The following is a 12,676-nucleotide window of genomic DNA, read 5'->3' on the forward strand; positions in this document are numbered from 1 at the left end:
CCTCGGGTCGATCTAAACGATATAAATCGTGTCTAAAATACAGCAAACCGCTGGAGATTCCCTAAACATGATTTGGCCGCAGCAAGATTTCATTTCATTCCATCCCCCTGTGCAACGAGTTGACGGTAACGTATCTGCACATGCACAAAGTCCGCAGGACAGAGCGCATGTGCAAGCGGACGGCGCCCCTGAAAAAAGTCCAGGGGCCGCGGAGCTCGCGAGCGATACAACATGCAAGAACAGAGGCCCACGTTTACCGTGCTAAACAGTTTGATCTCACCTCCGGTAAGGAGACACAAAACCAGCATTACCGGCGGGGAAACGGAACAAAGAAGTAATGCCAAAGTTTCCATAAATAGGTATGTACAGATGGCCGGACGGACCAGCGCCGTCATCGCGAGATTCTCACCGTCACAGAACTAGGTTCTACCGTCGACCGCAACGATCGATCAGGAGCCGAAGAGCAGCGACGGCGGCGGCTCGTTGAGGTCGAACGGGAGGCCGCCTTTACCTGGGCCGGCGCCCATGCCGAGCTCGAGCGCCGTCGACGGCGTGGGCGGAGACGCTGCTGGCCGGGGAAGAGAGCAGGGCACCGGCGCGGCGGCCGGCTGCGCGAAGTAGACGAACTGCCAGGGCGAAGGGAAGTTGAGGTCGACGCCGCCGAACGGAGCAGGCCGCTGCTGCTGCTGCAGAGGCGGGCGGTGGTGCAGCTGCTGGTAATGGTCGGGGAAGTTGGTCTTGGCCTTGGCGCCGCGGAGCGTCCGAGCGGCGCGGTCGTATGCGAGCGCGGCCTCGACGGGGGTGTCGAAGGTGCCGAGCCAGACCCGCGTCTTCTTCCACGGGTCGCGGATCTCCGCCGCGTACCGGCCCCACGGCCGCTTCCTCACGCCGCGGTAGTGCGCCTCGCTTCCTCCTCCCGCGGCTCCTCCGCCGCTGCCGCCGAGGATTGCCGTTTCCCGCAGCGCCGGATCCATCGGCTAGCAGGCGGTGGTAGTGCGGCGAGGCGCGCGTGGTGCTTGTCTGTAATGGTATGTAGTCTCGGTTAGTTTGGCTAGGAACGGTGTACTGGTATTATAGAGCGGCGCCGCGCATCGTAGAACGGAGGTGGCGTACGTAGCCGTATAAAGTCATTCCTTGGGTTGGGGTTTGGGGGGTTGGGTGTGGCTTGGGGGAGCACGGCTCAACCTCAGCCGGCCGCCGCACGACTTGACGTATCGGCGGGGACAGCCTTTTACTAACCGGTGGTCCCAACCGGTGGTATACCGATCTTGACCCTGTGATGCGCCGCACCCATTCTCATATGAACCCTCCCTGCCCGCGTGACGACATCCCACCTAATACTGCCACGCCGCGACGCGCCCCCGCCATCTTTTTCAGTCTTGACCCACAGCTGGTGCCTGGTGCGAGCGGCGCCGGATGGAGCAGAGCGGCGCCCCTGCCCATGCCCGGTGGGGCCACGGTCGTCTGGGCCGGCACGTCAGTGAATCTCGCATGCCTGCGCTGCTTCCCGCCGGTACCTGGTTTGTCGTTTATTCGCCGCGACGAATAAAGGCGATCGAGCGGAGGCTAGGCGCAAGCAAAGCAAAGCAAAGCTAGGGGTACCATGTCGCCACCGAAAAGTTGCAATGACCGGTGGGCCATCGGCCGTAGCCCCCACGCGCCAGGGTCGAGGCGTGAGGACGTGTCGAGGAGGGATTGCTGGCGGGCGGGTTCACGTGCGAGCAGTCGTGTCGTGGGGTGGGAGACAGCACGGGCGCCGGGACACGCGTGTGGTGTGGCGCGTCGCCGCTAGCCAAGGCGGATGGGGCCGGGCCGAATAAATGGGTGGAGCGGTGCGGCTGGTGGGATGTACGGCGTTGGGTGCGTGCGGCGGTGTGGGCCTCGCCGCGTCGGCTTAAAATTATTATCGAGGTTCTGTTTCTCCGAAGCTCGCTGATCAAAGCTCTTGGCTGCGTCCGACGAAATCAAGCGTAAAGATGGAATTCATGGCGATCTGGCAGGCGCAGGAGATGGCCTGCAGTGGCAGGAGGGGATTCATATGCGGCGCCTTGGACTGAGCCAAGCGACATTTTTTTCTTCTTCCTTCTCTGCCCGAGGGTATACATACAGTATGCCGCCATGCATCACCCCGCTTTCTTCCCCTTGATTAAAGGGAAGGATATGTCTTATCTCATGACGCCTCGGACGTATCGCAAGCCGTGAACGCATGGACGAAGCCGAGGACCACGACACCATATGCGTGTGACCAGATTCTCCGGTAGCGCTAGCGCTAGGTTCATGCATATGGGCTAGGCCGCCACCTAGCTCGACCGGCGCCGCTCGCGCAGACTGACCAAGACCGTAGCCCTGATGTCATCTCACCGCAAGCATACGCTCCACGAGCCCGTCCGTCCGCCCGCACCGCGCCCCTCGCTTCTGTACCGCTGTCCCATGCATGCCGCACCGTAAAAGCTACTCTGCGTCCAGCGGCGCCTGCCACGCACCGTATGGCCTGCCGGCCGTGGCCACACGAAAGGCGCCGCGCGGGCGGTAGATAGGAGAGGGTTAAAGCATTCTCAACCGTATGCTCGGTGTGCATGCTCCGTCGCCGACGCCGAGGCAGAGACCGATGCCACTGACGCCGAGACAGAGGCCGACGCATGTGTACTAGAAGTTGTTGTCGCAGATGCGTCTGCTGGTGCCGGTTCTTGCTCCAGGGTTGGGGTTACTGTCGCTGCCTCGGCCACCACAATTTTGGCTTCGATGTCGTCGAGGATGCGCCGCCCGCGTCCGGGGAGACATTCCTTCTGTCGACGTTGTCAATAGGGACATGTCCTTCTTGCGTTTTTCAGCTCCATCTTCTCCTCTTGCCTCTTGAGCAGCGCCGCCCAGCTTTCGTCGGTCTTTTTGTCGCGGAAGAGCAGGGTCGAGGAGACCTCAGCGCGGCACTGCATGATCGACGCATGCGTCTTCTCGGTCGACGCAGCGTCGGCCAAGGCGGCCTTGGCAGCCTTGTTGCCGATAGGGCGCCTTGCCGATGTTACCAACGGCGAATCCAGATCAATGGTGTCTTTCCCCTTCGACAACGACTGACGCGTCAACAGCCTTCTTCTCCTGCTCCGCCACCCTCCGTCGCGTCCGCTCCACCGTCGACAGCTTGCGGCGCAGGAAGTCTTGCTGCCATTGATCGTCGGTCCAGCCTTCCGGCTTCTTCGGAGTCGGCGCCTTCCGCGACTTCGCGAAGGGCACCTTCGCCCCTTTCGTCTCATTGCCCGGTGGCTTGGTGGCCGCTTTCTTGGCCATTTTTTTGGGGCCTCTCGGCGGCGCCACGGATGGGGAGAGGGAAGTGGCGGCGGGAGGGACAGAGTAGCGACGGCGGGAAGGAGAAATGAATCGGTGGGATAGAAGGTGAAATGTGTTGGGAGGGCAGAAATGCGCGGCGGGAGAGGCGCAATGTGGCGGGAGAGGCGCGATTTGGCAGGAGAGGGGGACGGAATTTCCTTGTGTCGTTGACGTGTCGGGCCCGCGTCTCCTGTCCTCGCTTTTCGTTGTATCCGGCGCGCCCGGAGCATCCCCTGTGTAGCGGGGACGGGCTCGGGGCGCCGGCCACCGTATTGGGTCGCGCCGGACGAATCGAGGCTTTGGGGAGCGCGGCTGGGAACGATTTTTTATCCAGCGCGCCCCAAATCCCTTTAGGGGACGCTTTGGGGGACGCAGCTGGAGATGCTCTTAGGGCATCTCCAACGGGGCGATGCAAACAGATGTTGAGCGACCGTTTGCATTCGCTCGGGCCGATAATGCTTCTGAACACGCTCCACCGGGCCGATGCATAGTAATTGGGCCGTCCGCAGCGACGCAAACCCGGCGCATATTTGCGCCTGGGATGCGCCGCGGCGGACACTGCGCGGACACCCCAAGTGACCGCTCGCTTTTCCACCTGGCCGCCTGGTAGCGAGCCTGTATCGAGGGCATCGCTTCCACGGTCAGCGCTTCCGCGTCTACCCCGCAGCCTTCGCCATCAATGTCGCGGCTGCCTCTTCCGCATGCCCTGGCGGGCGGCGGCTAGGCTTCTGCGCCGCCTTCAATGGCATCGTTTCCCGTGCGCGGCCGGCCTTATAGGTCGACCGACATCGTTCCTGCCATCGCCCACACCTCCACTCCCACCACCGCCGCGCGCCGCCGCAGCACCATCGGGAAGAAGAAGAACGACTTCAAGGCGTCCGGCAGCGGCACCAAGAAGGCGGAACGGCTGCACAGGGTGCTGCTGCCCGTTAGCGTGGCTCGGCTGTTGCACGCGAACTGGACGTCGTGCGACGGCTGGGTGACGTGCACATGCCTGGCGGCTGAGCTACCTCCGGGTGACCGTCCCGCCCGTGCCTGCGCGCGAGCCATATAGAAGCGCCGAGATCCGGCGCAGGCGGCGGGACCTGCCGACGGACCTCCGCGTCGATCCCGCCTATGCCATCGACTCCGACACCTGGCGCACCTTTCGCGAGTCCGAGAAGGATCCGAGGAGGAGGGTGGGCTTCTTCGGTGACAGGGACTTCCCCTTTGATCGTCCACCGGCGCCTCGTCGTCGAACACGGCAGACGCCGACGCCTGCACAGGACGACGACGGCGGCGGCGACGAGGACGATGACGAGGAGTACAGCGAGGCGCTGGCCTACCACAACGAGGAGGCCAAGGACGACAGCGACGACTACGTCGCGTGCATTTTCCAGGAATGGCAGTTGGCCCTGGCGGAGGGCCGGAAGTTCGAGTACCCGGACTACATGATGAACGACGAGATCGCGAGGCTCGGCGTCCTCGTCTCGGCGGTGGACCGACCGGTGCAGCCGCCTGATGACCCACAAGTATAGGGGATCGCAACAGTCTTCGAGGGAAGTAAAACCCAAATTTATTGATTCGACACAAGGGGAGGTAAAGAATACTTATAAGCCTTAACAACTAAGTTGTCAATTTAGCTGCAGCTGAAAAAGCACTAGTAACACGGGTGATGTGAAAGCAGCAGTAATATGAGAGTAGTAGTAACAGTAACACGGCAACGGTAAGCGGTAATATGAGAGCAATGGCACCGGAAAATAGTTGATACTACTTCCAATGACATGTAGAACGAGTATATGATGATGAAAGATGGACCGGGGTTCCCGACTATCTACACTAGTGGTAACTCTCCAATAACAAGTGTTGGGTGAACAAATTACAGTTGGGCAATTGATAGGATTGAAATAGCATTAAGACGAGAACATCAAGATCATTAATCATGTAGGCATGTTTCCCATATATAGTCATACGTGCTCGCAATGAGAAACTTGTACAACATCTTTTGTCCTACCAGCCGGTGGCAGCCGGGCCTCTAGGGAATCTCTCTGGAAATTAAGGCACTCCTTTTAATAATAGAGCACCGGAGCAAAGCATTAACACTCCGTGAAAACATGTGATCCTCATATCTAAGCCTTCCCCTCCAGTTGTCCCAATTTCTGTCACTTTGGGGCCTTTGGTTCCGGACATAGACATGTGCATACAACTTGTAGATACAATCTAAGCAATAAGTATAGAGCTTAAATCTAAGATCATGCCACTCGGGCCCTAGTGACAAGCATTAAACACAACAAGATTGCAACAACAATAACTTCACAAATTTATAGATAGACTAATCATAATGTAACAATCCATCGGATCCCGACAAACACAACACCGATTACATCGAGATGAATCTCAATCATGTAAGGCAGACTCATGAGATCATTGTATTGAAGTACATGGGGGAGAGAATACCAACTAGCTACAGCTAGAACCCGTAGTCCATGGGGGAACTACTCACGGAGCATGATGGAGGCGGTGGCGTCGATGGAGATGGCTTCCGGGGGCACTTCCCCGTCCCGGCAGGGTGCCGGAACAGAGACTTCTGTCCCCCGAATTGGAGTTTCGCGATGGTGGCGGCTCCCCTGGAGTCTTTTTGGAGTTTCGTCAATTGGTATCGCGTTTTTAGGTCTCCAGGGCTTAAATAGGCGAAGAGTCGGAGTCGGAGGGGCCACGGGGCCACCTCACACTAGGGCGGCGCGCCCCCCTCCTGGGCCGCGCCTATAGGGATTCGTTGCATAGAAAACAAAAAATTTCCTACCGCAAGAACGCAATCCAAGCCAAGATGCAATCTAGAAGACGGGAGCAACGAGGGGATGATCGAGACTAACCCTTGAAGATTTCCAAATCCTATAAGAGTAGGCTCTTATTGCTACGGTAGACGATCACTTGCCGCTTGCAAAAGCGCGTAGAAGATCTTGATCACGGTGCCACGATCGGGCAGCACCTCGGTCACACGTTCGGTGTTGATGAAGACGACGTCCTTCTCCCCGTTCCAGCGGGCAGCGGAAGTAGTAGATCCTCCTTGGAATCCCGGCAGCACGACGGCGTGGTGGCGGTGGTGGTGGAGATCTCCGACGAGCTTCGCCCTAAGCCGTGTGGGAGAGAGAAGTAGGAGGGAACCGCTAGGGTTTGGGAGAGGGGGCGCCGGCTAGGGCAGCCTTGAGGGGTGCGGCCATGGTGGTATTGTGGTGGCCGGCCAGCCCTCTCTCCTCCTCTTTATATAGGTGGAAGCCCCAAGGTTTAGGTCAAAGTGTCCGAATAAGACCCCAACAAAAAAACCTTCCATGTGACCAAACCTAGGGGGAGTGGGACTCCCCCCTTTCCTTGGTGGGGTGGCCGGCCACCATGGTGGGGAGTCCACTTGGGACTCCTCCTCCCTTAGGCTGGCCGGCCAAGGTGGGTGGAGTCCCTCTGGGACTCCACCTTCCATCCTTATTTCTTCCGGACTCTTCTAGAACCTTCTAGAACCTTCCGGAGAAAATACCGGATCATTTTCAAACCTAGAAAATGACTTCCTATATATGAATCTTATTCTCCGGACCATTCCGGAACTCCTCGTGATGTCCCGGATCCCATCCGAGACTCCGAACAAAACTTCAAACTCCATTCCATATTTCCATATCTACTTAAACGACATCAAACCTTAAGTGTGTCACCCTACGGTTCGCGAACTATGTAGACATGGTTGAGACTTCTCTCCTACCAATAACCAATAGCGGGATCTGGAGATCCATAATGGCTCCCACATATTCAACGATGACTTAGTGATCGAATGAACCATTCACATACGATACCAATTCCCTTTGTCACGCGATATTTTACTTGTCCGAGGTTTGATCATCGGTATCACTCTATACCTTGTTCAACCTCGTCTCCGACAAGTACTCTTTACTCGTACCGTGGTATGTGGTCTCTTATGAACTTATTCATATGCTTGCAAGACATTAGACGACATTCCACCGAGAGGGCCCGGAGTATATCTATCCGTCATCGGGATGGACAAATCCCACTCGTTGATCCATATTCCTCAACTCATACTTTCCGGATACTTAATCCCACCTTTATAACCACCCATTTACGCGAGTGGCGTTTGATGTAATCAAAGTACCTTTCCGGTATAAGTGATTTACATGATCTCATGGTCATAAGGACTAGGTAACTATGTATCGAAAGCTTATAGCAAATAACTTAATGACGTGATCTTATGCTACGCTAAATTGGGTGTGTCCATTACATCATTCATATAATGACATAACCTTGTTATTAATAACATCCAATGTTCATGATCACGAAACCATAGCTCTCTGAATCAACAATGTGAGGTTTACTAAAAGTTTGCAATAGGACTTAATCATTTCTTGATTCTTTAACAATACGGTACCAATCCGTAAAGTTTCTTGTCAGATTTTAACAGTATTTCTATCTCAATAACAAGACTAGCGCATGGTAGAAAAACGGATGCCAATACTACAAAATTAATTCAAAATACTACTCGGACTATGTTTATGATAATTAGTTCATGTTTTAATCTAATTACTAATGAACTCCCACTTAACACAACATCCCTCATAGTTGTTAAGTGGTACACGATCCACATCCACTACACCAAAACCGATCATCACGTGAGATGATGTAGCTTCAATGGTGAACATCAACATGTTGATCACATCATCCATATGACTCGTGTTCAACCTTTCGGTTTCCGTTGTCCCGAGGCCATGTCTGTACATGCTAGGCTCGTCAAGCAAACCCAAGTATTCTGCGTGTGCAACATGGCTTACACCCGTTGTATATGAACGTTGAATCTATCACATCCGATCATCACGAGATGCTTTGAAACGATGAACTTTGGCAACGGTGCATACGAGGGGAGAACACTTTATTATCATGATATTAATGTGAGGGATCATCTTATAATGCTACCGTCGCGATCTAAGCAAAATAAGATGCATAAAGGATTAACATCACATGCAATTCATATGTGATATGATATGGCCCTTTAGTCTTTGCGCCTTCGATCTTCATCTCCAAAGCACGGACATGATCTCCATCATCAACGGGCATGATCTCCATCATTGTCGGCGTAGCGTCAAGGTCCATGGCGCCGTCTTCATGGTTGTTCACCTCATGTAGCAACTATTACAACTACTTTGAAATACTACTCAACATGAAATTTAAAGACAACCATAAGGCTCCTGCCGGTTGCCACAATACAATAATGATCATCTCATACATATTCATCATCACATTATGGCCATATCACATACGTGGTTTAGGGTTTTCGAGTGAGATCTAATCTACCTACGAACATGAACCACAACGGTGATACTAGTGTTTTCAATAGAAGAGTAAATTGAATCTTCACTATAGTAGGAGAGACAGACACCCGCAAAGCCTCTTATGCAATACAAGTTGCATGTCGAACGAGGAGCAAGTCTCATGAACGCGGTCATGTAAAGTTAGCCCGAGCCGCTTCATCCCACTATGCCACAAAGATGCAAAGTACTCAAACTAAAGACAACAAGAGCATCAATGCCCATAAAACCATTGTGTTCTACTCGTGCAACCATCTATGCATAGACACGGCTCTGATACCACTATGGGGATTCGTTGCATAGAAAACAAAAATTTTCCTACCGCAAGAACGCAATCCAAGCCAAGATGCAATCTAGAAGACGGGAGCAACGAGGGGATGATCGAGACTAACCCTTGAAGATTTCCAAAGCCTATAAGAGTAGGCTCTTATTTCTGCGGTAGACGATCACTTGCCGCTTGCAAAAGCGCGTAGAAGATCTTGATCACGGTGCCACGATCGGGCAGCACCTCCGTACTCGGTCACACGTTCGGTGTTGATGAAGACGACGTCCTTCTCCCTGTTCCAGCGGGCAGCGGAAGTAGTAGATCCTCCTTGGAATCCCGGCAGCACGACGGCGTGGTGGCGGTGGTGGTGGAGATCTCCGACAGAGCTTCGCCTAAGCTGTGTGGGAGAGAGAAGTAGGAGGGAACCGCTAGGGTTTGGGAGAGGGGGCGCCGGCTAGGGCAGCCTTGAGGGGTGCGGCCATGGTGGTATTGTGGTGGCCGGCCAGCCCCTCTCCTCCCCTCTTTATATAGGTGGAAGCCCCAAGGTTTAGGTCAAAGTGTCCGAATAAGACCCCAACAAAAAACCTTCCATGTGACCAAACCTAGGGGGAGTGGGACTCCCCCCTTTCCTTGGTGGGGTGGCCGGCCACCATGGTGGGGAGTCCACTTGGGACTCCTCCTCCCTTAGGCTGGCCGGCCAAGGTGGGTGGAGTCCCTCTGGGACTCCACCTTCCATCCTTATTTCTTCCGGACTCTTCTAGAACCTTCTAGAACCTTTCAGAGAAAATACCGGATCATTTTCAAACCTAGAAAATGACTTCCTATATATGAATCTTATTCTCCGGACCATTCCGGAACTCCTCGTGATGTCCTGGATCCCATCCGAGACTCCGAACAAAACTTCAAACTCCATTCCATATTTCCATATCTACTTAAACGACATCAAACCTTAAGTGTGTCACCCTACGGTTCGCGAACTATGTAGACATGGTTGAGACTTCTCTCCGACCAATAACCAATAGCGGGATCCGGAGATCCATAATGGCTCCCACATATTCAACGATGACTTAGTGATCGAATGAACCATTCACATACGATACCAATTCCCTTTGTCACGCGATATTTTACTTGTCCGAGGTTTGATCATCGGTATCACTCTATACCTTGTTCAACCTCGTCTCCCGACAAGTACTCTTTACTCGTACCGTGGTATGTGGTCTCTTATGAACTTATTCATATGCTTGCAAGACATTAGACGACATTCCACCGAGAGGGCCCAGAGTATATCTATCCGTCATCGGGATGGACAGATCCCACTGTTGATCCATATTCCTCAACTCATACTTTCCGGATACTTAATCCCACCTTTATAACCACCCATTTACGCAGTGGCGTTTGATGTAATCAAAGTACCTTTCCGGCATAAGTGATTTACATGATCTCATGGTCATAAGGACTAGGTAACTATGTATCGAAAGCTTATAGCAAATAACTTAATGACGTGATCTTATGCTACGCTAAATTGGGTGTGTCCATTACATCATTCATATAATGACATAACCTTGTTATTAATAACATCCAATGTTCATGATCACGAAACCATGATCATCTATTAATCAACAAGCTAGTTATACAAGAGGTTTACTAGGGACTCCTTGTTGTTCACATAACACACATGTATCAATGTTTCGGTTAATACAATTATAGCATGGTATGTAAACATTATCATAAACACAAAGATATATAATAACTATTTATTATTGCCTCTTGGGCATATCTCCAACAGCGCCGACCACACGTGTGGGGCCCCCAGGGCTCCCCTCTGGTCCCCCTTTGACTTTCTGGAAGGTTCCGGGAAAAATAAGATGTTGGGTCTTCGTTTCATCGAATTCCGAGAATATTGCCCGAACAGCCTTTCTGGAACCAAAAACAACGAAAACAAAGAATCGGCCCTTCGAGCATCTCGTTAATAGGTTAGTTCCGGAAAACGCATAAAAACATTATAAAGTGCAAGCAAAACATGTAAGTATTGTCATAAAACAAGCATGGAACATCAGAAATTATAGGTACGTTGGAGACGTATCGGCATCCCCAAGCATAGTTCCTGCTCGCCCTCGAGTAGGTAAACGATAAAAAGAGTAATTTACGTAGTGACATGCTACTTACATAATCTTGATCATACTATTATAAAGCATATGAGATGAATTCAGTGACTCAAGACAATGATCTATAGTTGCTAACAAATAGATAACATATAGCAAAACTTTTCATGAATAGTACTTTCAAGACAAGCATCAAAAGTCTCGCATAAGAGTTAACTCATAAAGTAATAAATTCAAAGTAAAGGTATTGAAGCAACACAGAGGAAGATTTAAGTTTCAGCAGTTGCTTTCAACTTTCAACATGCATATCTCATGGATAATTGTCAACACAAAGTGATATGATGAACGCAAATAAGCAAGTATGTAAGAATCAATGCACAGTTGACACAAGTGTTTGCTTCTAAGATGGAAGGAAGTAGGTAAACTGACTCAACAATAAGTAAAAGAAAGGCCCTTCGTAGAGGGAAGCAGGGATTAAATCATGTGCTAGAGCTTTTTAAGTTTTGAAATCATATAGAGAGCATAAAAGTAAAGTTTTGAGAGGTGTTTGTTGTTGTCAACGAATGGTAGTGGGCACTCTAACTACCTCATCAACCAGACTTTCAAGAGCGGCTCCCATGAAGGACGTTATCTCTACCAGCAAGGTAGATCATCCCTCTTCTCTTTTGTTTACACATGTATTTTAGTTTTATTTATGGTTGACACTCCTCCCAACCTTTTGCTTTCACAAGCCATGGCTAACCGAATCCTCGGGTGCCTTCCAACATTCACATACCATGAAGGAGTGTCTATTTGCAAAATTAAGTTGCTTACTGAGAGATCAGGGCAAAACGCGTGAAGAGAATTATTAATGCAAGTTAATTAATTGGGGCTGGGAACCCCATTGCCAGCTCTTTTTGCAAAATTATTGGATAAGCAGATGAAGCCACTAGTCCATTGGTGAGACTTTGTCAAGAGTAAATGACAAGGTTGAAGATAAACACCACATACTTCCTCATGAGCTATAAAACATCAACACAAATTGAGAAGCATTTTGAAGGTTTAAAGGTAGCACATGAAGTATTTACTTGGAATGACAGGAAATACCACATAGTAGGTAGATATGGTGGACACAAATGGCATAGGTTTTGGCTCAAGGTTTTGGATGCACGAGAAGCATTCCCTCTCGGTACAAGGCTTTGGGCTAGCAAGGTTGTTTGAAGCAAACACAAGTATGAACCGGTACAACAAAACTTACATAAGAACATATTGCAAGCATTATAAAACTCTACACTGTCTTCCTTGTTGCTCAAACACTTTTACCAGAAAATATCTGGACCAGAAAGTATTGCAAGATACAATGGAAGCACCACCCCGAGAGGGAAGCCACCTGGGAAAAAGAGGAAGACCTGAGGAAAACATACCCCGAGCTGTTCAGGTATTACAACCACAACTTCGGGACGAAGTTTTCTTTAAGGGGAAAGGCTGTAATGTCCCGTGGTTTAGAGACGATCGAGGGGTAGATTTTAGAAAGGGATGTGCATTGCATAGTAAATTCGGGGAAATTTCGCGCTTTTAAACAAAAACCGCATCGAAGGGGGACAAGTTTCTCTCTCGACACCTTACGAGGTTAGGGTTTCGAGAGTGCGACAAACTTGCTTCTCACTTCA

At 51.4% G+C, this 12,676-nt stretch overlaps 1 protein-coding gene across 1 annotated transcript; it reads right to left on the bottom strand.

Annotated features, from left to right (window-relative positions):
* Nucleotides 1-449: 449 nt before the first annotated feature.
* LOC124695380 (ethylene-responsive transcription factor 12-like) lies at nucleotides 450-1,021 on the bottom strand. The gene has a single exon (XM_047228233.1). The coding sequence runs from the start codon at nucleotides 972-974 to the stop codon at nucleotides 450-452; it is 525 nt and encodes a 174-aa protein (XP_047084189.1). The 5' UTR covers nucleotides 975-1,021.
* Nucleotides 1,022-12,676: the final 11,655 nt, after the last annotated feature.

This window comes from Lolium rigidum, chromosome 3 (assembly GCF_022539505.1).
Source record: "Lolium rigidum isolate FL_2022 chromosome 3, APGP_CSIRO_Lrig_0.1, whole genome shotgun sequence".
Lineage (NCBI taxonomy): Eukaryota > Viridiplantae > Streptophyta > Magnoliopsida > Poales > Poaceae > Lolium > Lolium rigidum.